Source organism: Chanodichthys erythropterus, chromosome 3 (assembly GCF_024489055.1).
Source record: "Chanodichthys erythropterus isolate Z2021 chromosome 3, ASM2448905v1, whole genome shotgun sequence".
In the NCBI taxonomy this organism is placed as follows: Eukaryota; Metazoa; Chordata; class Actinopteri; order Cypriniformes; family Xenocyprididae; genus Chanodichthys; species Chanodichthys erythropterus.
The window spans coordinates 12,565,425-12,586,108 of record NC_090223.1 but is presented as its reverse complement, the minus strand read 5'-3'; the positions used below and the strand labels follow the sequence as shown (position 1 = coordinate 12,586,108).

At 36.5% G+C, this 20,684-nt stretch overlaps 3 protein-coding genes across 5 annotated transcripts in view; 1 reads left to right on the top strand and 2 right to left on the bottom strand.

The window, feature by feature from the left end:
• Positions 1-20,684, bottom strand: part of LOC137017073 (zinc finger protein 502-like) — a 634,288-nt gene that overhangs the window by 509,843 nt on the left and 103,761 nt on the right. The gene's annotated exons all lie outside the window — the stretch shown is intronic.
• On the top strand, positions 1,657-8,139 carry LOC137017116 (ER lumen protein-retaining receptor 3). Its single transcript, XM_067381078.1, has 5 exons — positions 1,657-2,016; positions 2,345-2,445; positions 5,271-5,429; positions 7,165-7,417; positions 7,500-8,139. The coding sequence occupies exons 1-5, from the start codon at positions 1,926-1,928 to the stop codon at positions 7,541-7,543; spliced, it is 648 nt and encodes a 215-aa protein (XP_067237179.1). The 5' UTR covers positions 1,657-1,925; the 3' UTR covers positions 7,544-8,139.
• Positions 14,589-20,684, bottom strand: part of LOC137017078 (ankyrin repeat and fibronectin type-III domain-containing protein 1-like) — a 16,094-nt gene continuing 9,998 nt past the window's right edge. The window contains exons 13-18 of one of the 3 annotated variants that reach the window (XM_067381016.1): positions 19,848-20,014; positions 19,604-19,775; positions 19,133-19,298; positions 16,608-16,774; positions 16,360-16,528; positions 14,589-15,292 (exon numbers count right to left, since the gene is read on the bottom strand). In XM_067381016.1, the coding sequence (XP_067237117.1) occupies positions 14,895-15,292; positions 16,360-16,528; positions 16,608-16,774; positions 19,133-19,298; positions 19,604-19,775; positions 19,848-20,014 (1,239 nt within the window). In that variant the 3' untranslated portion in view covers positions 14,589-14,894. The remainder of the gene's footprint in view (positions 15,293-16,359; positions 16,529-16,607; positions 16,775-19,132; positions 19,299-19,603; positions 19,776-19,847; positions 20,015-20,684) is intronic. The other 2 variants (XM_067381017.1, XM_067381018.1) reach the window with 2 other exon arrangements.

Below are 20,684 nucleotides of genomic sequence, written 5' to 3'. Positions count from 1 at the left end.
ATTTCAGAGTATGTATGCTTGTTATATTCAATTGTTCTTCCAGTGTGACAGGTCACGCTGACACGTTTGTGGTTAGATACTAAACGCCTGCCAAGTGCTGCAGAAGTGATGTTTTTCAGAATTAGTTGCTCATTTGAATCCGATCAAAATATGTCTGTTTCTATTTCTGCTGACATTTGATAGTGTAAGATTTGCAAAACACCCTGAAGGGAAAGGCCCTATGGCATCACTGATAAATCCATTGAACTTTCTGATTAACAAAACCAAGGTCTGAGTAAAGTTCCAAATAAGATAAAAAACTGACTGAGTCATTGATGGGTAGCTGTTCCCTCCTTTGCTCTCCTGGGCTTCTGCTTCTTCTCTCCTATCTGCAAATGTCTAAATTATTGTTATTTCTTCTGTATATTCTGATCTTCATCTATTAGATTCTTTCTGATTGTTATGTTACATTTTGGTTATATTAAATATTTTCATTATCGATTAAAGTTTGCATATGAGGCTAAATTTAATTGTAATGAATAAATCATTTTCCTTCAACACCACAGCCTGGATCTCATTTTCTCAAGTTTTCGCATCATTTTTCCAATTCAAAATACAGCAGTCTAACTTTTTATGTAACAGACTTTAAAAAATTAGGACCACTCTTCAAGAAAAACATTTGTGTCTTAACTTTTGAGACTAGTCTTAGTGGTTTATGCAACTGGCCCCGGCTTACTCAAAGAAAGTGTGTCAGCCAGTCTCAGCCAATGGACTCAAACATACACTGTTTCAATATAGATATTAAAATGCGGGACACTTTTTTTTTTTTTTTACATAAAGTTTTGTGATTGAAAAATAAAATATAAAATTAATAATTTTTTAAACTTTACTTTAGAAAAAAATATTTTTTAATTAATTTATTTATTTATTTAAAAAAAAAAAAAAAAAAAAAAAATATATATATATATATATATATATATATATATATATATATATATATATATGGGGGAAAAAAAATATATATATATATATATATATATATATATATATATATATATATATATATATTTTTTTTTTTTTTTTTTTTTTCCCCAAAAACAACAATGGAAAAAACTGCAAAAATTATTTCAATATCATTTTCACAAGTTGAAATTTAGGGGTTAGGGTTCGGGACAGCCACTTCCCTTTTGAAAGTACCCAATAAATTATTTATTTATTATGATTTTTATATATATATATATATATCAGTTTACTGATATTTTAAATATTACTGTTGGATTCAATAGATAATAGAAGGATCTTAGAGTAAACATCTAACATTTGAAAACTTGAATGTTTTTTAAATGTTTTTTTTGGTTGTGGGACAGCAGTTTGCATCAGTTCTGTAGACTGGCCAGTGTGTGTCTGTTATGGTAGGAACAGTAGACTCTGATAAAACATTATCTTAACATGATATTAAACACACATAGATTTTTTATGTATAATTATTTATCATAGCTAAAATGCTGACAGGAAAAATACTGTGAAATCTGCAGTGAATGTACAAAATTTGCATGAATGTACTGTAATGCTGGCAGTTTCCCAGTTTGCTTTTTAGCTGAGGCGCTTCCTCTTTAAATGCGCGCGCCGCAGGGGGTGTGACGCGGGTCGTGAACGTGCGCGTGAGGAAACCCGGATCCTGGTCGCGCGGACTGTCAGCCACGTCACCGATCAGCGGCGCGAGCGCACAGACCAGCGAATGCCATCAGAGAGTTACAGTACATGATCACTGATTCCATTATAGCATAAATATCTGATATATTAACTAGAGATTCATGATAACAACCGGAGACCGTCTGGATGTAACGCGAGCGCGCTGAGCAACAGAAAGAAAGACTGTGTATTATTTCTGCAGGACGAACATCTGCAAAACTATTTCACTCCAGCGCTGATTACTGCTCTATAAGATGAATATTTTCCGACTGTCTGGAGATGTTTGTCATCTGGTCGCCATCATTATTCTGTTCCTCAAGATCTGGAGATCCAGATCATGCGCAGGTAATGTGCTTTTGTAGTTATTGTTATTATGTTATTGTGCACATCAGTGACTGAAGGACGGGAATGTGAAGAACTGGATGTAGAGTTAATTTACGCGTGAAAAGCGCTTGAAACACTTTAAACGCGCAAATGACGCATAACGCGAGTGCTAAGGCTGTAAATAATGTTACGCTTTGTTAACGCGAAGTTTTTTATTGTGTTTACGTGGCAGCTGCTTGCAGTTTCTACGCAAGTTCTTCAGGGGTTCCTTGAGGAGCTCGAGATCCTCTTTTGGCGTTTATGATTGTATATTCTCACGTGTTGTGAAGTTTATTGTTGTGTATTTCAGGTATTTCTGGGAAGTCTCAGGTGCTGTTCGCGCTGGTCTTCACCACCAGATATCTGGACCTGTTCACTGCCTTCATCTCCATCTACAACACTGTCATGAAGGTAAAGACTATGGAAGCCCATTTGCGCCACATAAGGGGAAAAACCATGCTTTGGTAAATCCTAATTATGACACAAAGCAATAATAATGAAATGAAAAGTATAAATTGAGATACTAAGTCATAATTACGATATAAAACGTATAGCAAATTTCCCCATGTGGGATAATACAATTTACCGTACCTATGATAGAAAATTTTGACATAAGTCATAAGTATTATATAAAACATAAATTGACATACTAAGTCATAATTACGATAAAAGGTGTAGATTGTGAGATGCTAAGTAAGTCATGATTATGAGATAAAAATAGAAATGATGAAACACTAAGTCATAATTATCAGATAAAAAGCATTAACAACATATGTGAAATTATGACAGTCATACTAACATAAGATACAGAGATACTAAGACAAAATAATTATAAAAAGTATAAATAAAGAAATAGTCATGATTGTGAGATATAGTATAAATGATACAAAGTCATAATTATTTGATAAAAAGTAAAAATTAAGTTATAATTATGATATAAAGTGAAATGATGGGATACTGAGTCATAATTTTGAATGTTTATGTCAGAATGATTTAATATCTCATAATTACTTTTTATTTCAATGAATTGCTATCTAAATTTTGGTGTCTAAAATTCGATACTTTGTCTCATAATTTGAGTATTTCATAATTTAAACTTTTTATCTCATAATTATATATGTATATATTATGATACTATGTCATAAATATGATATATACAGTGTAGATTATGAGTCATAATTATCAGATAAAAAGCATTGAAATTGTTGAAATTCTGATATAAAGTTGAAATTATGAGAAGTCAAAATAATTGTTATAAAAAATATAAATTGCGAGTCATAATTATTTAATAAAAAGTCATAATAAATTAAATAAATGATAAATTATAATTAATTAAATAAACAAGTCATAATTATGAGAAAAAGTATAAATTATGAGATACAGTCATCATTATTTGATATAAAAAAAGTAAAAAAATATGATGCATACTTTTGATATAAAGTTGAAATTAAAGGAACACTCCACTTTTTTTTGAAAATAGGCTCATTTTCCAACTCCCCTAGAGTTAAACAGTTGAGTTTTACCGTTTTCGAATCCATTCAGCCGATCTCCGGTTCTGGCGGTACCACTTTTAGCATAGCTTAGCATAGTTCATTGAATCTGATTAGACCATTAGCATCGCGCTTAAAAATGACCTAAGAGTTTTGATATTTTTCCTATTTAAAACTTGACTCTTCTGTAGTTACATCGTGTACTAAGACCGACGGAAAATAAAAAGTTGTCATTTTCTAGGCTGATATGGCTAGGAACTATACTCTCATTCAGGCGTAATAATCAAGGAACTTTGCTGTCGTATCATGGCTGCAGCAGTGCAATTATATTACGCAGCGCCCGTGAGCCCCTGCTTGCACAGGGAACGTGCCTTGCAACCATGGAGACATTTGTGAGAGACGCTGCGTAATATCATTGCACTGCTGCAGCCATGATACGGTAGCAAAGTTCCTTGATTATTACGCCTGAATGAGAGTTTTTAAGCGCGATGCTAACGGTCTAATCAGATTCAATGAACTATGCTAAGCTATGCTAAAAGTGGTACCGCCAGAACCGGAGATCGGCTGAATGGATTCGAAAACGGTAAAACTCAACTGTTTAACTCTAGGGGAGTTGGAAAATTAGCCTATTTTCAAAAAAATGAAAAAATGTTCCTTCAAAGAAAATGACTTGATATCTCATAATTTCTATTTTTTATCTCAATGACTTGGTATCTAAATTTGTAACTTTTTATGTCATAACTGACTTTTTATCTCATAAATTGAGCATTTCATAATTTAAACTTTTATCACATCATTTTCTACTTTGTCATAATTATGATTTTCTGAAGCATGATTTTTTTTTTTTTTTTTTTTTTGTCAAAGAGGGGCTTCCATAAAAGACACACACACCTACACACACACACACACAGCAGATCTTTAAACTGTCATGGGTGTGTAGATGTTTGCACTGAATTGTTGTGATAGTTAATCCATCTAATATTGTTTGTTTAAACTAATGCAAAACTCACTGTCGAGCTGTAGGCCATAATGACACACCCACAACTAGTTTACTGAAGCCTTCAAATTACAAACACTCAAACTGTTCCTGCAGCGCTTGCAATACCAGGTCAAGGGTTTGAATCCCAGGGAAAGTCACTCTGGATCGAACTCAGAATCAGATCTATTGTCAAATATGCTTACACGCACAAGGAATTGGTCTTGGTGAATTGTGATGTCAATAGTTCTGTTTCCATTGATGTATTTTATGAAGATTTTGGGACATTGCATAAAAACGCTGCATGGAAATGCGTAGATCTATCTAAAAATGTGCAACAATAAAGTCATGTGACTTTGCTTCAACAGATCACATGATCAAAAAATATTGTAGAGCGAGAGAGGTATGTTTGTATAGATGACGAGGTCCAAACATTCGCTTCAGTTGTTTATGGAAAACGGCCATCTCACACAATTGTGTTCCCAAACACCAGCATCCGAATGCAAGATAACATGACAACGTTTATTGTGTTTCATCAGCTGCTCTGATACATGCATAATTTATGACGTACGGAAAAAAGCCTGACTGCAGCATCTTCCATTTTTATTACCGATATTTTGAGCCAGGAAGTGACGATTTTGTTCTCTTGAACACACAAGATGGAAATGCTGCTTTGTTTACAAGTTATTTGTGATATTCTAGTTTTGCACACAAGTAAAATACGCAGCTTTGGATGGAAAAATAGATGTGTCTCTCTGTCTGTCTGTCAGGTGGTGTATCTGGTCTTGGCGTACGCCACCGTCAGCCTCATCTACTTCCGCTTCAGGAACTCGTACGACTCTGAGAGCGATTCGTTCCGCGTGGAGTTCCTGCTGGTGCCGGTGGCCGGTCTGTCATTCCTGGAGAACTACGCCTTCACGCCGCTGGAGGTCAGAGTTATACAGTAACTGTCTGTGATAACATTGATTACCCCTTTGTCAATCTAGTTCTTAAGACACAGTCTTAATATAGTGACTAATCTGTCTATCTATCTATCTGACTGTCTATCTATCCATCTATCTATCTATCTATCTATCTATCTGTCTATCTGACTGTCTATCTATCCATCTATCTGTCTGTTTGTCTATAAGTCTGTCTGTCTATATCTATCTGTCTCTCTGTCTATCTATGTCTATCTATGTCTGTCTACCTTCTGTCTACCTATCTGTCTGTCTGTCCATGTCTATCTAACCATCTGTCTGTCTATCTGACTGTCTATCTATCTATCTATCTGTCTATAAGTCTGTCTGTCTATATCTATCTGTCTCTCTGTCTATCTATGTCTGTCTACCTTCTGTCTACCTATCTGTCTATCTGTCTGTCTATATCTATCTGTCTCTCTGTCTGTCTATGTCTATCTAACCATCTGCCTGTCTGTCTATCTAACAATCTGTCTGTCTGTGTGTCTGTCTATCTGTCTGTCTATCGAACCATCTGTCTGTCTATCTGTCTGTCTATCGAACCATCTGTCTGTTAGTCTATCTGTCCGTCTATATGTCTATCTAACCATGTCTGTCTATCTGTCCGGCTCTATCTATCTATCTATCTATCTATCTATCTATCTATCTGTCTGTCTGTCTGTCTGTCTGTCTGTCTGTCTGTCTGTCGGCCTGCCTGTCTGTCTATCTAACCATCTGTCTGTCTGTCTATCTAACCATCTGTCTGTCTATCTGTCGGCCTGTCTGTCTGTCTATCTAACCATCTGTCTGTCTATATTTGTCTGTCCATCTGTCTGTCTGTCTATCTAGCCATCTGTCTGTTACATGTCTATCTAACTGTCTGTCTATGTCTGTCTGTCTATATGTCTATAAACCTGTCTGTCTATCTAACCATATGTCTGTATGTCTATAAGCCTGTATGTCTGTCTATCTAACCATATGTCTATCTAACCATCTGTCTGCCTGTCTATGTCTATCTATCCGTCTGTCTATCTATGTCTGTCTGTCTATCTAACCATGTCTATATGTCTGTCTATATGTCTATGTAACCATGTCTGTCTATATCTGTCTGTCCATTTGTCTGTCTATCTAACCATCTGTCTATGTCTGTCTGTCTATAAGCCTGTCTGTCTATCTAACCATCTGTCTGTTACATGTCTATCTAACCGTCTGTCTATGTCTATAAACCTGTCTGTCTATCTAACCATATGTCTGTCCGTCTAACCATCTGTCTGTCTATATGTCTATCTAACATCTGTCTATGTCTGTCTCTCTGTCTATCTAACATCTATGTCCATCTATATGTCTATCTAACCATCTGTCTGTCTATCTGTCCATCTATGTCTGTCTATCTATCTGTCCGTCTATGTCTGTCTGTCTATAAGCCTGTCTATCTAACCATCTGTCTATATGTCTATCTAACCATGTCTGTCTATATCTGTCCGGCTATGTCTGTCTGTCTGTCTATATATTTGTCTATCTAACCATCTGTCTGTCTGTCCATCTATATGTCTGTCTATATCTGTCTGTCTGTCGATCTGTCTGTTTGACTTCATCTGTCTGTCTGTCTATCTATCTATCTATCTATCTGTCATTCCATCTGTCCTTTTGTCTATCTATTGTTCCATCCATCACTCTGTCACTGATTGACTTTGACCTCTGTGTAATCATGGATGTGTTTGTGTAGATCATGTGGACGTTCTCCATCTATCTGGAGTCGGTGGCCATCCTGCCGCAGCTGTTCATGATCACTAAGACGGGCGAGGCCGAGTCCATCACCACACACTACCTGTTCTTCCTGGGTCTGTACCGCGCTCTGTACCTCGGCAACTGGGTGTGGCGCTATCACGTGGAGGGATTCTTCGACCAGATCGCCGTGGTGTCCGGCGTCGTCCAGACCATCTTCTACTGCGACTTCTTCTATCTCTACTTCACCAGAGGTCAGCAGACTTCACACACTTTCGATCTTACATTTTCTTTTTAAATTAATACTCATCTGTCTGTGTCTCGCTTTCTCTGCAGTGCTGAGAGGAAGTGGAAAGATGACACTGCCAATGCCGGTGTGAGTTATTGGATCAGGCCACACCCCTTCAGTAGACCACGCCCACCAGTGACATCATCGCCGTCTGCCACTGTAGTTCTTTTGTTTGAGCTGCATGTGCGTCTGCGGTGTAATCGTGCCTTACAGTGATCAGATCTGCTGGATGAATCTCGTATTTGATGCCTTAATGTTTCTGTTCATAAAGAAAGTGTGTGTCTGTGTGTGTTTGTGTGAGTGTAACACTCCACATTCTTTGGTTCAAGCTTTGTTTCTCTTTTATTCCAACAGTCTTTAGTTTTTTTTTTCTGTAGTTAATTTGATAAATGATCTTGTTTATCATCAGCACCTATGCAATGTTCTTGCATTCTGTTAAGGGACGTTTGATTGGGATTTTTATGTGTTTGAGTGCCAATATACCAGCGAAGATCATGAATGTTTGTATAAACCACATTTCAGTCTGAGAATGACTTCCAACAGATGTCTGGCAGTATCATAATGATTTTTTAATGAGCTTATATGAAAATGGACAGTTTATCTGTCCTTGTTTTTATAAAGTGTGTTTTATAAAGCATGTCAATAAACAGTTTCTCTTTCTGCGTGTTCATGAGAGCGAATGAGCACAAAAACACACATTTGCTTCAGTCTGTGGGTCACGGGTCTTTATTTGCAGTTCATGAAGTCAATTGTGATGTTTGAACAGACGTTATCATTTAAAGTAATCTCTTTAACCCCTAAATCAGAAGGGAAAATATAAGTGTTTGTGTTAGTGCAGGAGTGTCTTCTTGTGTTTGTACAGCACTTTAGTTCCCTCTCTCATGGCTCCGCCCATCACTTTAGCAGCGGTTGTGATTGACAGCGGCGTAGAGGCGATGGCCGCCGCCCTCTGCACGGCTTTGACCTTCTTCCCTTTGCCCTTCCCTTTCTCCATCACGCCGGACGCTTCCACGGCGCCGCGGCCCACGGCGCTGAGCAGCTCGTACCAGAACAGGCCCTCCGCACTCTTCTTCACCTCTTCATCGCCCTCCTCCTGTTCCTCTCCCAGAATCCTCTGCTGCATGTGGCGTACGGCGCTCTCAGCCTGCAGCAGCATGTCTCCGGTGTAATGTGCTCCTGCGTTACGCTGAATCAACAGATCGATCTTCTTCAGCAGCTCGGTGACCTGCGACCTCTCCTCGTGACCTTTAGTCAGGTCAAATTTATTTATATAGCACTTTTAACAACACTTTGTTTCAAAGCAGCTTTACAGAAAATTGTTAATATCCTCATGCTGGAGATAATATAGTTACGTTTTGTTTCAATATGAACAATCAAGCAGTTGAGATTTGCTATATAGTAGAAATCGCTTTACAGTGTACTGTATGTATGCAGATAGAATTGTACATATTTATGTCCTAATTTAAAGGCCCACTGAAAAGTGTTGAAACTGCAGCATTATTCAGTGTTTTGACATGATTTCAAATGAAACGGGAAGACGGCGATATATTGAACAGCCCCGCCCCTTTTTTATAATAGCCAATAGCGTTTCGAGACGTTAGACTCTGTAAAACCTTCTAATCTCAAACCATTTCTCCTCATAATGTCCTTTATATTGCTTATATACAGCATTCTGTGCAGAATTCAAATGGTCTGATACCTTTTGTGGTCTGAGCCGACTCGCACATATGATCCGATCTGTGCTCTTGTGTCTCTGGACCGGAGAAGACTGTGCAGCGGTTCACGTGAAACTAATGCAAAAACGGACTTCATTCATGTCAAAGGAAAGCATATTTACACTGTCTGAATCGTTCCCTATGCTCTATATAGAGCACTATGTGCCCATTCACCATGTAGAAACTAGTAAATGTGTGAGCAAATGACCGATTTCAGCCACACCCTCAGCGTCTGTAAGAGTGTAGAAGGGGGCGGGACTTAAGATTCTAGAGAGCATTTGATTGGACAGAAGATTTGATGAGAAGCTGAAGTGTGATGTGATGTCATGAAAATCTGTGATCCATTTTAGCGGAAGTGAGAGACTAAGTTTTGAATGCTTATATCGTCTAAATGTGAATTTTGTCATTGTTTTGAAACAAACCAGCTTATTCTTAACATTAAGGCTAACATATTCATAATAAAAGCTAAAAAAACTTCAATTTTGATTTCAGGGGGACTTTAATACTTATCCGACTTTATATAATGAGCTGTGCAATACTTATATAACCAAATTTATTTAAAAAACTTTTGCGATAATTGTATATGTCCAAGTGTCGGCCCAGATACGGCCCACATCTGGTCTGCGTGTAGTCCGGATCTGGGCCACACTATGTTGCTGTCTGGGTACTCAAGACGTTTTTGATATATTTTTTTACTAGTGGGTGCAGGACACTATAGTTCATTTATGTAAGTGAGGATAGCAAAATAAAGTAAACTGTGACATATTATACCCAAAAATTCTTCATACAGTGGATTACCAGTAAAATTGATAAAAAAAAATCAGCAACCAAAAATTATTCAGACACTTTCACCTGACCATGTTTTGCTTAACTGTTATCTGACATAATTAAGATTTTTTTTTTTTCTGACACAGTTTAACTCTGAGATCTTGTCATATTTTATTACCTTTTTTTTTTAAACTAGAGTGAATAAACTGTAATAATGAATGAAATGTTCAAGGTGTCTGAATACATTTTGGTTTGACTGTATGTCCAACTATTTATAAAGAGCAGTGCGATATTTATACATGCAACTTTATATAGAGAGCTTTGTAATACTTAATGTACAACTTTATACAAAAAGCTATATATATACACACAATATATATACAATTTTATATAAAGTGCTGTGCGATACTTAGCTATTTGGCCTATACTCCAAAAGTTGGAAACGCCCTTGAAAAGTGGGGTTTTTGGTCAATATTGGCATGAATCCTTTTTAATTTGTGATAATTTTGCACTGATAAGGGACAGCACATATTTTATTACATAAACAGTTTATACATAGAAAAAACTTCAAAATATCCACTGTTAGCAGTTATCTGACCTAAACTGGGTTCTAATTGGTTCATTGTATTCTAAACTTAATTGGCTCAATTGTTGAAGATATTAAGATGTGCTGACCCAAAAATCTTTTACAAACCTGGGCCAAGTTTAAACCAGTAACCAGGCATCACAGCTGGCAAAGGGGCGTGTCTGACTTTGACATGTAGGCTATATATTGCCATTATTATGTAATCAAAATGAAAATTATTATTGCTGGTCTTTAATGATAATGTCAAGTTACTGTAAAGTATTTGCACCAAAAAATGATAAGGATTTATGCTGATATCGTCCAAAACCACTCTTTGCCAGGGGTGTTTCCAAACTTTTGGAGGGCAGTAGCCTATATGTACGATAATAGAAACAATCTAGCAGCTGAGATTTGTTACATGGTATATATCGCTTTACGTGAGTAATACTGTATGTATGCGTAGCCTATAAATTTGGATATATTCATAATTGTATAATTCATTATTAGTTATTAATTAATTACTTGATTTTTAAGTTATCAGTTAGTTATGTGGAGGAATACCTTTAGTGTTATCAAACACGTGATATCCGCCCGCACACTCGCACACAAACTCCCATAATTCCGTGCTCTCCTTTAGGAAGTCCTCGACAGGTTTCGGCCCGAGCGCGTCGCCCCACGTGATCAGAACTACGGTGAACCGGAGCGCCTGTGGTCCGAACGCGGCACGGATCCAGTCGAGACCTGCGCTGCCCTCATGTGTCATCCGTCCGGCCTGCAGCAGAAGCAGGAACACGTGCTGTCCGGGCGCCGACAGATCCACACACCTGCTCAGCTCCGCACGGACCTCATCATGGCTCATGCAGGTGTGGAAGAACCCCGGAGTGTCAATCACCCGCAGGCTCCGCCCATCCACTACACCCCCCGCACGCTGGCAGCGGCTGGTGACGGACACAGGCGAGACATCCGTCCAGAACGCGGATCGGCCCAGGATGGTGTTTCCAGCCGAACTCCTGCCTGATCCCGTCTGACCCAACAGAACCATCCGGACCTCAGAGGAAGCGCCTGAGATCAACAGACAAAACAGCAGCAACCGTCACAAAACTGTTACATAGCAGCGGTCTGGAAAAACGTTTTGAGAAAAACTGTAAAAATAAATCTATCTTAAAGCTGCAGTCCGTAGGTTTTGCCTCTTTGTCGCCATCTCTGTTTGAAACCTGCAATTGCAGTCATATGAGGAATCATCATCTTTACATGGGCTGTGCATCGACGTGACTCGTCAGCGCGGATGAATCTAATGTTTGCTGTCAGTCACCGTATCGTTGTGGATACTGTACTTCAGAATAACAGATTGTAGTCCTGAAAGTATGACCAATATAAGAATTTTCACCAGAAAATGTCATCTGAACAAGTTACTTATGCTGCGTCCGAAATCGCATACTACATGAGTAGGTACTATATTTGAATTTGAACGTACTTCCCGACTGTTAAAACAGTACGTTCTATATAGTATGAATATGGGTAGTATGAATGGAATTCGGACGTACTACATCCGCCATGTTAATGTTGTCACTTGTCATGCGTCGTCACAACAGCCCGAAAATTTGAAGGGCCTGCTTTACTCCGCTTTCATCAGTTTTTTATTAATGCTTACCGCTTTCATCTTTGTTTTAACGTCGATTCAATCAACAGCTTAACGGAGGCGTAGGTCAGCTGCTCACAGATCACGCTTTCTTCAACAGCTTGTTAAACATGCCAAAGTATAATCAAATATTTAGCTAGGAAATTTTACCTCAGAAAAAAAATACATCTGTGAATATCACGACAGAGGCTGATTTGAAGCAACAAAATTAAGTAATTTATTGTTAAAAATGAATGCATATAAAAATACACAAAAGAGAAACAAAAGACATGAATCAATGAACAAACTTGAATACATTATATATAAATAAATAGTGTAGATAGACAGAGAGGGCGAGAGAAACACACGACACAGCCTAAATATTAAATACAATATATATACAAATAAATACAATGATAATAATACATATTCTAAAAAAAACTACAAACTGTGAGCCCTATAAACTACTGCCGCCTGAATGTTGCTGTCCCTTAAGTTTTCTAATCTCATTAAACTGCTTAACAACGAATGTCTCCATAAAATAAAACAGTGTTAACAAGCGGATGTAACTTATCTCGACCTGTTCATTAGCTTGATGTGCTGTCAGTAATAATGATTAAACATCTTTTTACAGCCAACTCTTAATCTTCTCATTACATGGTTTAAACTTTCAATAAGTCAGCCGTTTACTTACATAATGTTAAACAAGTGCAATTTAACCACGATAAACACAGTTTTCCCCTGAGGTACTTAAGGACTTGAATGAGCTGCATATCGCCATTTTTGAATATGAAGATGAAGAATCTCCTGTGGCATCACGGGATAGCACAGCGTCCATCGAATGCCTACTACAGAATTCGGGCGGAAGTAGTAGGTCAACCGGGTACTTCTCGCCTACTGTTTTTCGAATACTATGAATTCGGACATACTACTCACCTCGCATACTGTTTTTCGCATACTATATAGTAGGGAAGTATGCGATTTCGGACGCAGCCCCACTTTCTGCCATTTCTGCCACTTTTGTTCTGACCAACTGAGAAAAAAGCAATAAATTGCGCTGACAATGGTGATTAAATCTAACAATCGCTTAGCTCAAATAACGTCAAGCCATGTAAATTATTATAGGCTAATTGTAATATTTTATTCACAATTTGCTAATGTTAAAAACATCAGCATTGCTTATATGTGAATTAGCGTTACCTGTAGATTTCCATGTCTGTAGCCACCACAGTACAAAGTCTTTTGCTTTTGTCTACAGCTGAATCTCCAGTTGTCATTGATGATTGTCACTTGGATCTTTCTGGATTACAATCCGCCATCAAATTGCTAAGTTTAATTACAGTAACTGCTGTGAGAAAAGGCTATGAATGATCTGCCATCCTCACGTGTGATATAGCCTTTTAGCTGGGACTTGTTCTTTAGGCTATGTAAACGTGACGTAATGACGCAAAAGTGGACGGCTGCATGCTTAAATTTCCCGCGGAAACCCACCAGTACTATTATAAAAAATGAACATGTTGTGAATCGAGCTAAAGTAAGGAGATAGTTTTGAACACTGGCCGTATACTTGCTCAAAAATGATTTTGGATCATTTTTAACCAAATATAATATACGGACTGCAGCTTTAACTAACACAAATAAATTAATTAATTAAAAATTAAAATAAATGGTAAATTAATAAACGTGATAAAATACGATTAAAATAAATTAAACTTTAAGTAGCCTAAACAAATTAATATAGCAGAAATATCAGTAACATGATACCAAATGTATTAAAATAAATAAAAAATATTTAAATAATAAACATATGTTATTAGGTAGCCTAAATAAATAAACAGGAATCCAATACGATTTTTTTTTTCAGGATTCCTGATGACATTTCTATCATAATTCATTTCAAATGGGAATTTTCATATGAGATTTCAACATAATTCAATAATCCGCTGGATCATTCGGAGTAAATCCTCGATTAGACTATTTCGATTATTATAAAGCAATATTGCTCGACATGTAAATGACTTTAAAGTCAGTGTCCCTTTAACTGTCCTACAGTACGCAGTTATCCTCGCGCGATCCATCAGGACTGAATCAAATGATCCTGCTGACTGAAACTGGATTATTTCACCGCGACGATATGGATTTATTCTGGGTTCACTTTCACTCACCAGCAGCAGAAGAATCGCTTGTTTCCGCCATATTCCCACAGACGACAGATACTTAAAGAGACAAACACTCACGAGCACATCAAACATCACAACACCTCAGAATGCGTAAGTCAATCAATATTACAGTTTATAGCTTTTTATGTATCATCTGCTGTTATGTATATATTATGTGTGTGTGTGTGTGTATATATATATATATATATATATATATATATATATATATATATATATATATATATTATAGATTGCATTTGCTTTATAAAGTTTGGTACAGAAATAATTCAAGTAAAGTTGAGTTTCTTGTTCTGGTTTTATTATTTAACTGTATGTAAAACAAAGCAACACTTCGGTTTGTTTTCAAGATCTGTTCGCACCGAAAATGTGTATTTATTCATTTAATAAAACAGACTTCATGAAATACAAACAGACCAACATCTATATCAATATAAATATTAAGTAAATACCAAGTCCAGTCATATATTATATATGTAGAGAGCACAAATATTCATAAATATATTTAATAAAAATAATAATATTATTAAATATATATTATATATTTTTTGTTGCACTTCTGTTTGAGATGAGGTGATTGTGACTGTTCATCGACTCCATCAGTGAGTTTGATGACCCTTGACCCACTCCACCAGACTCCTGACGGGATGTCCCGTGCGGCTCGAGAGCAGAGCGGCAACATCATCGGGACTCTCCGACATGGCCGGCTCTGGATCCGTGAAATCCAGATCCTGCAGGTCTGACAGACTCCCTCCCAGCAGATCCAGACTCTCGAACAGGTCCATCATCTCCGACGGAAGGTCATGACCTTCAGCCGCAGGGATCATGGGATTTGAGGTGGGTGGCGTGGACACCTCAGGACCAGAATACATCAGGCCGTTTTCATGGGAACAGGGCTCACTGGTGTAGTGTGAGGTGGGCGTCTCTGAACACGTGACCCCGTGTGTGACGTCTGACCCTTCAGGTTGTTGAGAGAAGGACAGGCTGTCGCCCTCTGCTGGAAATGATGTAAACACAGATTCCTTTATTTGTGTTTAATAGTTCTGGTGGTTTATCAGAGCGACATTAAACTTTCATTTCTTAACCTTTGACCTTTATTATGATAATTGAAAGTTTGCGTAAACACTTCTTTTCATTGTTTTTGTGCCACATTTGCAGCGTAAATAAGTGTAAAATTAATAATGAATTAAATCATTGAAATGTGAAATTAAAATATATAAAAATTATTTTACAATAAAAACGATCAGCATAAAACTACTTAGTAAAAAATGAATGAAATCATCAAAATGTAAAATTGAAATACAAAAATGAAATAACTAAATTAGCGCACTTACTAAAAATGGTCATTTTAGAATAAAAACCATTAAAGGTCATAAAATATATAAAATCATTACATAAAAATGAAAATAAATAAATAAATAAATACATATCAAAATAAAGTACTAACTAAAAATGAATAAAATGATGAAGATATACATTTAAAGTAAATAAATGATTTTAAAATAAAGAAAACTATCAAAATAAAATATTTACTAAAAAGGCATAAAATCATCATAAAAATTAAATCCCATAAAAATGTATTAAACCACGTAAAAATGTAAAATTAAAGTAGATAAATCATTTTAAAATAAAAAAGAGTCAAAATGAAACACTTAAGAATGGTTGGTTTAACTTTCAAAAAGTAAGTTACCTGGTTGCCTTAAAATTTTGAGTTTATTGAAACTAAAAATTTTAGTTAATGCAATGAAGGAATGAATCAACAGAAACTCAAAATATTAAGTTATCTGAACTACATTAATTATCTAAGTTGATTTGACAAAAGAAAAAATGTTGTGATAAATCATAAAAATATTTTTTTACAGTGTACTTTACCTGCATGTCATGTGACCATTAATCAACATCAGAGAAGCGTGAACATGTCAATGTGTTGTTAAATGATTCAAATCTCACTAAGACTTCGAGAAAACATGTAGTCGGGCTGATGAAGAAATTTATGAATCTCTGACACAATTTTTTATTAATGGATGAGAATAATTTGTTTTCAGTCTCTATCGTTGTTCTCACCTGTGTTGAGTGTGTGTGCAGGAGGCGTGTCTTCGGCAGCGTCTGATCTGATTGGCGGTCGGGAGGTCATGACCCGTCCCAGAGGCACCGCCCCCTCAGAGCTCTTGGATCTCAGCGTGTGAATGACGTCCATCAGCCAGCGGCTCTCTCTCCACAGCGCAGACAGACTCTACACACATACAAACACACACACCTGTGAGTGACACGTCTGTGAGTGTGTGTGTGAGAGAGCAGGTAAACACACACACCTGTGCGAGCTGCGTGACGTGAGCGAGTCTCTCCGTGGCTTCCGTCACCTCACTGCTGTCCAGTGCCTCTCTCAAAGCCTGCTGGGAAAGACGGACGTCCAGCTCCAGGCGGATCCACAGCTGACAGAACTGAGACAGGAGGTCCGGCTCGTACGCCCACAGGTGAACTGCAGCACACACACACACACACACACACACACACACACACACACACACACACACACATCATTAAACTCTGTCATATACTTCAGTAAAAGCCTGCAAAGTGATTTACTGCAACCTTACTATAAACACTGAAAAATTGCTTTAACGTCAAATTATTTAAAATGTACAGCTAAATAATAAAAAACTTTACTGCCAGATTATTGACAATTTACTGCCAAATTGTTTAAAATTTACGGTCGAATTATTGAAAATTTACTGTCAAATAATTGAAAGTTTACTGCCAAGTTATTGAAATTTTGCAGCTCATTTATTAAAAATGTACTGCCAATTTATAAAAAAAAATGACTGCCAAATTATTGAAAATGTATTATTTTGTGAAATTAAACATTATGATGATTTTTTGTTTTTTACTTTAAAGGCACTATGTAAAATACAGCTTATTATTAGTATTACTTTTAATATGCTTTTCTTATATAAATATATCATGAAAAAATATAAAGGACTTTTATATAAATAGTGTATTTAAATAAGAAAAAAACTAACTAAATTAAAATTAATTGTATTAACCCATTTTAGCCCACCGGCAACTATAGTTGCCGCAGTGTATGGTTGTCATTTTCCTTTTGTACGTTTTTTTCCAGATGTTTTCCATGTTTTTATTTCTCAATGACATGCAAGAAAACATCTAAATAAAGGATTTCAAGAACAAAAAAAAGGTATTCACTTCCTTCCTGTGACATGAGGCTGTCAACTTCCTACCCCTACTTCCAGGAAGCATAGTGAAGGCAAACCCTCCCAAAGAAAAGTAATTTTCATGTTAATATTAGAAATTGTTTGTTGACATATATATATCTACGTAATCATGAGGGTCTCTAGAATCATCCAAACAAAACAAATCTTACAAGAGATCTATAGTTTTTTGTATACTTAGTCAAAAATACGAGCGGCAACTAATGACTTGTAAGTACATATATAATGGGGAAATGGGGTATACTGTTTAATGGGTTAATAAATCAAGGTTATTGGTCTTGTTTAGTGATTTTGTTTTCATAATATTTTATATTGTTATATATTATATATTGTTATTTGTTAATTAATTTATTTTTTGTTTGTTTGTTATATGTGACCCTGGACTACAAAACCAGTCATAAGGGTCAATTCTTTGAAATTAAGATTTATACATCATCTGAAAGGTGAATATATATATAAGCTTTCCATTAATGTATGGTTTGTTAGGATAGGACATTTGGCCGAGACGCAACTATTTGAAAATCTGTAATCTGAAGGTGCAAAAAAATTTAAATATTGAGATAATTGCCTTAAAGTTGTCCAAACGAAGTCCTTAGCAATGTATATCCACTCACAAAAATAATTATTTATAAAAAATTTACAAAATATCTTCACAGAACATGATCTTTACTTTATATCCTAATGATTTTTGCCATAAAAGAAAAAAAAACAAACAAAAAAAAACAATATTGTTGACTATAGCTACCAATATACCCGTGCGACTTCTGACTGGCTTTGTGGTCCAGGGTCACATATAGGAGTATTTTTTTTCTAATGAATGATGTAATTTAACTTTTTGATTCACAATGCTCCGTTAGAGCAACTTAATGGCTGCACTTTGTTCGGCACTATGTTCCACCACTTTAAGACTAATGGATTTGTTGTTTGTTGTGTTTTCATATTCAAGAAATTATAAGCTAGATGCAACTTTTTTGTGTTCACATCGAATGTTCTTCAACTTTGATTGATCTGTTGATCTGTTGAAAGCAGTTATTTTGAGATGCATAAATGTTCTCCTCCTATTCAAATTTTACATTGAGGGGTGCATACAACATATTTGCCCACCAGCAACTATAGTTGCCGCACATTCAAACATGATTTTTAAGAAAAAAAACAAAAACCTGGGAAAAATAAATGCAGAACATGTTCACATAGGACACTATTAACAGGACTATATGCATGAAACCATTCAGAAAAATTTGTGCACAAATGGGTTAATATCATTTTTTATTTTATATATTTTATTATTATTATTATTATTATTATATTATTTACTATGAAAAAAGTAAAATACTTTTTATATAAATACTTTTAATTCTTTTTTTCCTTTTTTTTTTTGTCAGATAATGTACCTTAGGCTGTTTTGTGGTAGTTTCTTATATATATTCTTATTTCTTATATATCCTATATAAATGTAATGCATTATTATTTATAGATAAGTGGTTATCAGTACATTTTCAGATTAAAAATTAGATTTTGAAGTAGATTATATTATGTATATTAACATCATGGCATTCGTTGTCACAGTGCTAGTGAGAGTGTGGCAGCAGTGGCTGATGGGAGTTTCTGACCGAGCTCAAAGATGTGCAGTGGTACAGTGAGGCCATGTGGCTCCAGATCGCCCTCTCCTGGCCACCGGTGGCAGCTCAGATCCTCACTGGGTGGCAGCAGAAGCAGCAGAGTCACCTGATCGCCCGCCTGCAGCAGCTCCTGTGTGTACACGCGGTAATCACTCGCCTGCACACACACACACAGTTCCAGTTATTAATATTAGTTAACATGAACTGAAGCATTTTTTAATCTTAATGTTAATTTCAACATTTACTAATACATTATTCAAATCCATCTGTAAACATGAATCTAAATAACATGAACTAATATTGAACAATTGTATTTTTAACATGAAAAAAGATTAGTAACTGTAACAAATGCATTGTTCATTGTTAGTTAATGCATTAACTAGTAATGTTATCTTATAGTAAAGTGTTATCAGGTAACTCAAATAAACTCTCTAAATGAATCTGATGTGCTGGTTGTGTTACCCGCTCCAGTGGGACGTTGAGTTTGGTCAGCAGCTGAATCACCGCAGATCTCAGTGCCTTCACGAAGTCCTCAACACCTGAGCTGTCAATCACAGCTTCATTCCCGCCCTCCCGACTGCCACTCCCACAGGCTCCGCCCACAGCGTGCCTCTGTAGCCACGCCCACTCCTCCCTGCGCATACACACACAGGGTTCATGTCATATCAGCTGACAGCATCACTGAGTCTGTGTGAATGAGTGTTACCGTGAGACGTGCGGCCAGTTCCTGACGCGGCAGCTGTAGGGCATGTTGGGTAATCGCTGAGAGACCAGGACGCGCAGCTGATTGACGGAGCTGCAGAGCTTCAGGACGCCCACATACAGACCGCACTGAGCTCTCTGCTGACTCCTGCGGTGATACGCCAGCGTCTCCTGCGCACACACACACACCAGACCGACGCGTTCAGTTCAGTTTGCAGTTGAATCACCTCTATTGACTCTTTAAATAATTCCTGGTCTTACTGTGAATGATTCATCATTGAAAAAGCTCATACATATCAATCACCTTCATATGCAGACACTTCCACCAATCAGCTCATCATAATTAAATCAAGCCCCGCTCACATTTATTCCCTCTTTAAATATCGACTTTATGAAAATTAAATGGGTTGTGAACACAGACTAAAATTAAACTAAAACAAATTTGTTAAGTGAAATAATACTGAAATTACACTAAAATACATTTTCATGACTCCAAAAATAACTAAAATATAAAAACAAATGGCGACAGATTGCCTTTAGATTTAATGTCTGATACTTGGAATATTAAAAATGGAAATCTGTACGACCAACCTGTGCTAACGTACAAAACAATGGTCAGTTAGTGCGTTAACTTTGGCAGCCTAGAATTTTAAAGGGACAGTTCAGCCAAAAATGGTCATTCTGACATAAATTATTAATGTAGAAAAAATATTTTGAGAAATATGGGTTTTTCTGTCCAAACAGTGAAAGTCAATGGAGTCTACAGTTGTTTGGTTTCCAACGTTCTTCAAAATATCTTCTGTTGTGTTTTACAGAAGAAGGAAAGTCCTGACAAATGACT

Bases quoted from the DNA above. Each gene is read 5' to 3' on its own strand.
- LOC137017116 (XM_067381078.1), top strand. From the start codon at position 1,926: ATGAATATTTTCCGACTGTCTGGAGATGTTTGTCATCTGGTCGCCATC. The intron at 2,446-5,270 runs GTAAAGACTATG...TCTGTCTGTCAG, and splicing joins TCTACAACACTGTCATGAAG to GTGGTGTATCTGGTCTTGGC. The intron at 5,430-7,164 runs GTCAGAGTTATA...GTGTTTGTGTAG, and splicing joins ACGCCTTCACGCCGCTGGAG to ATCATGTGGACGTTCTCCAT.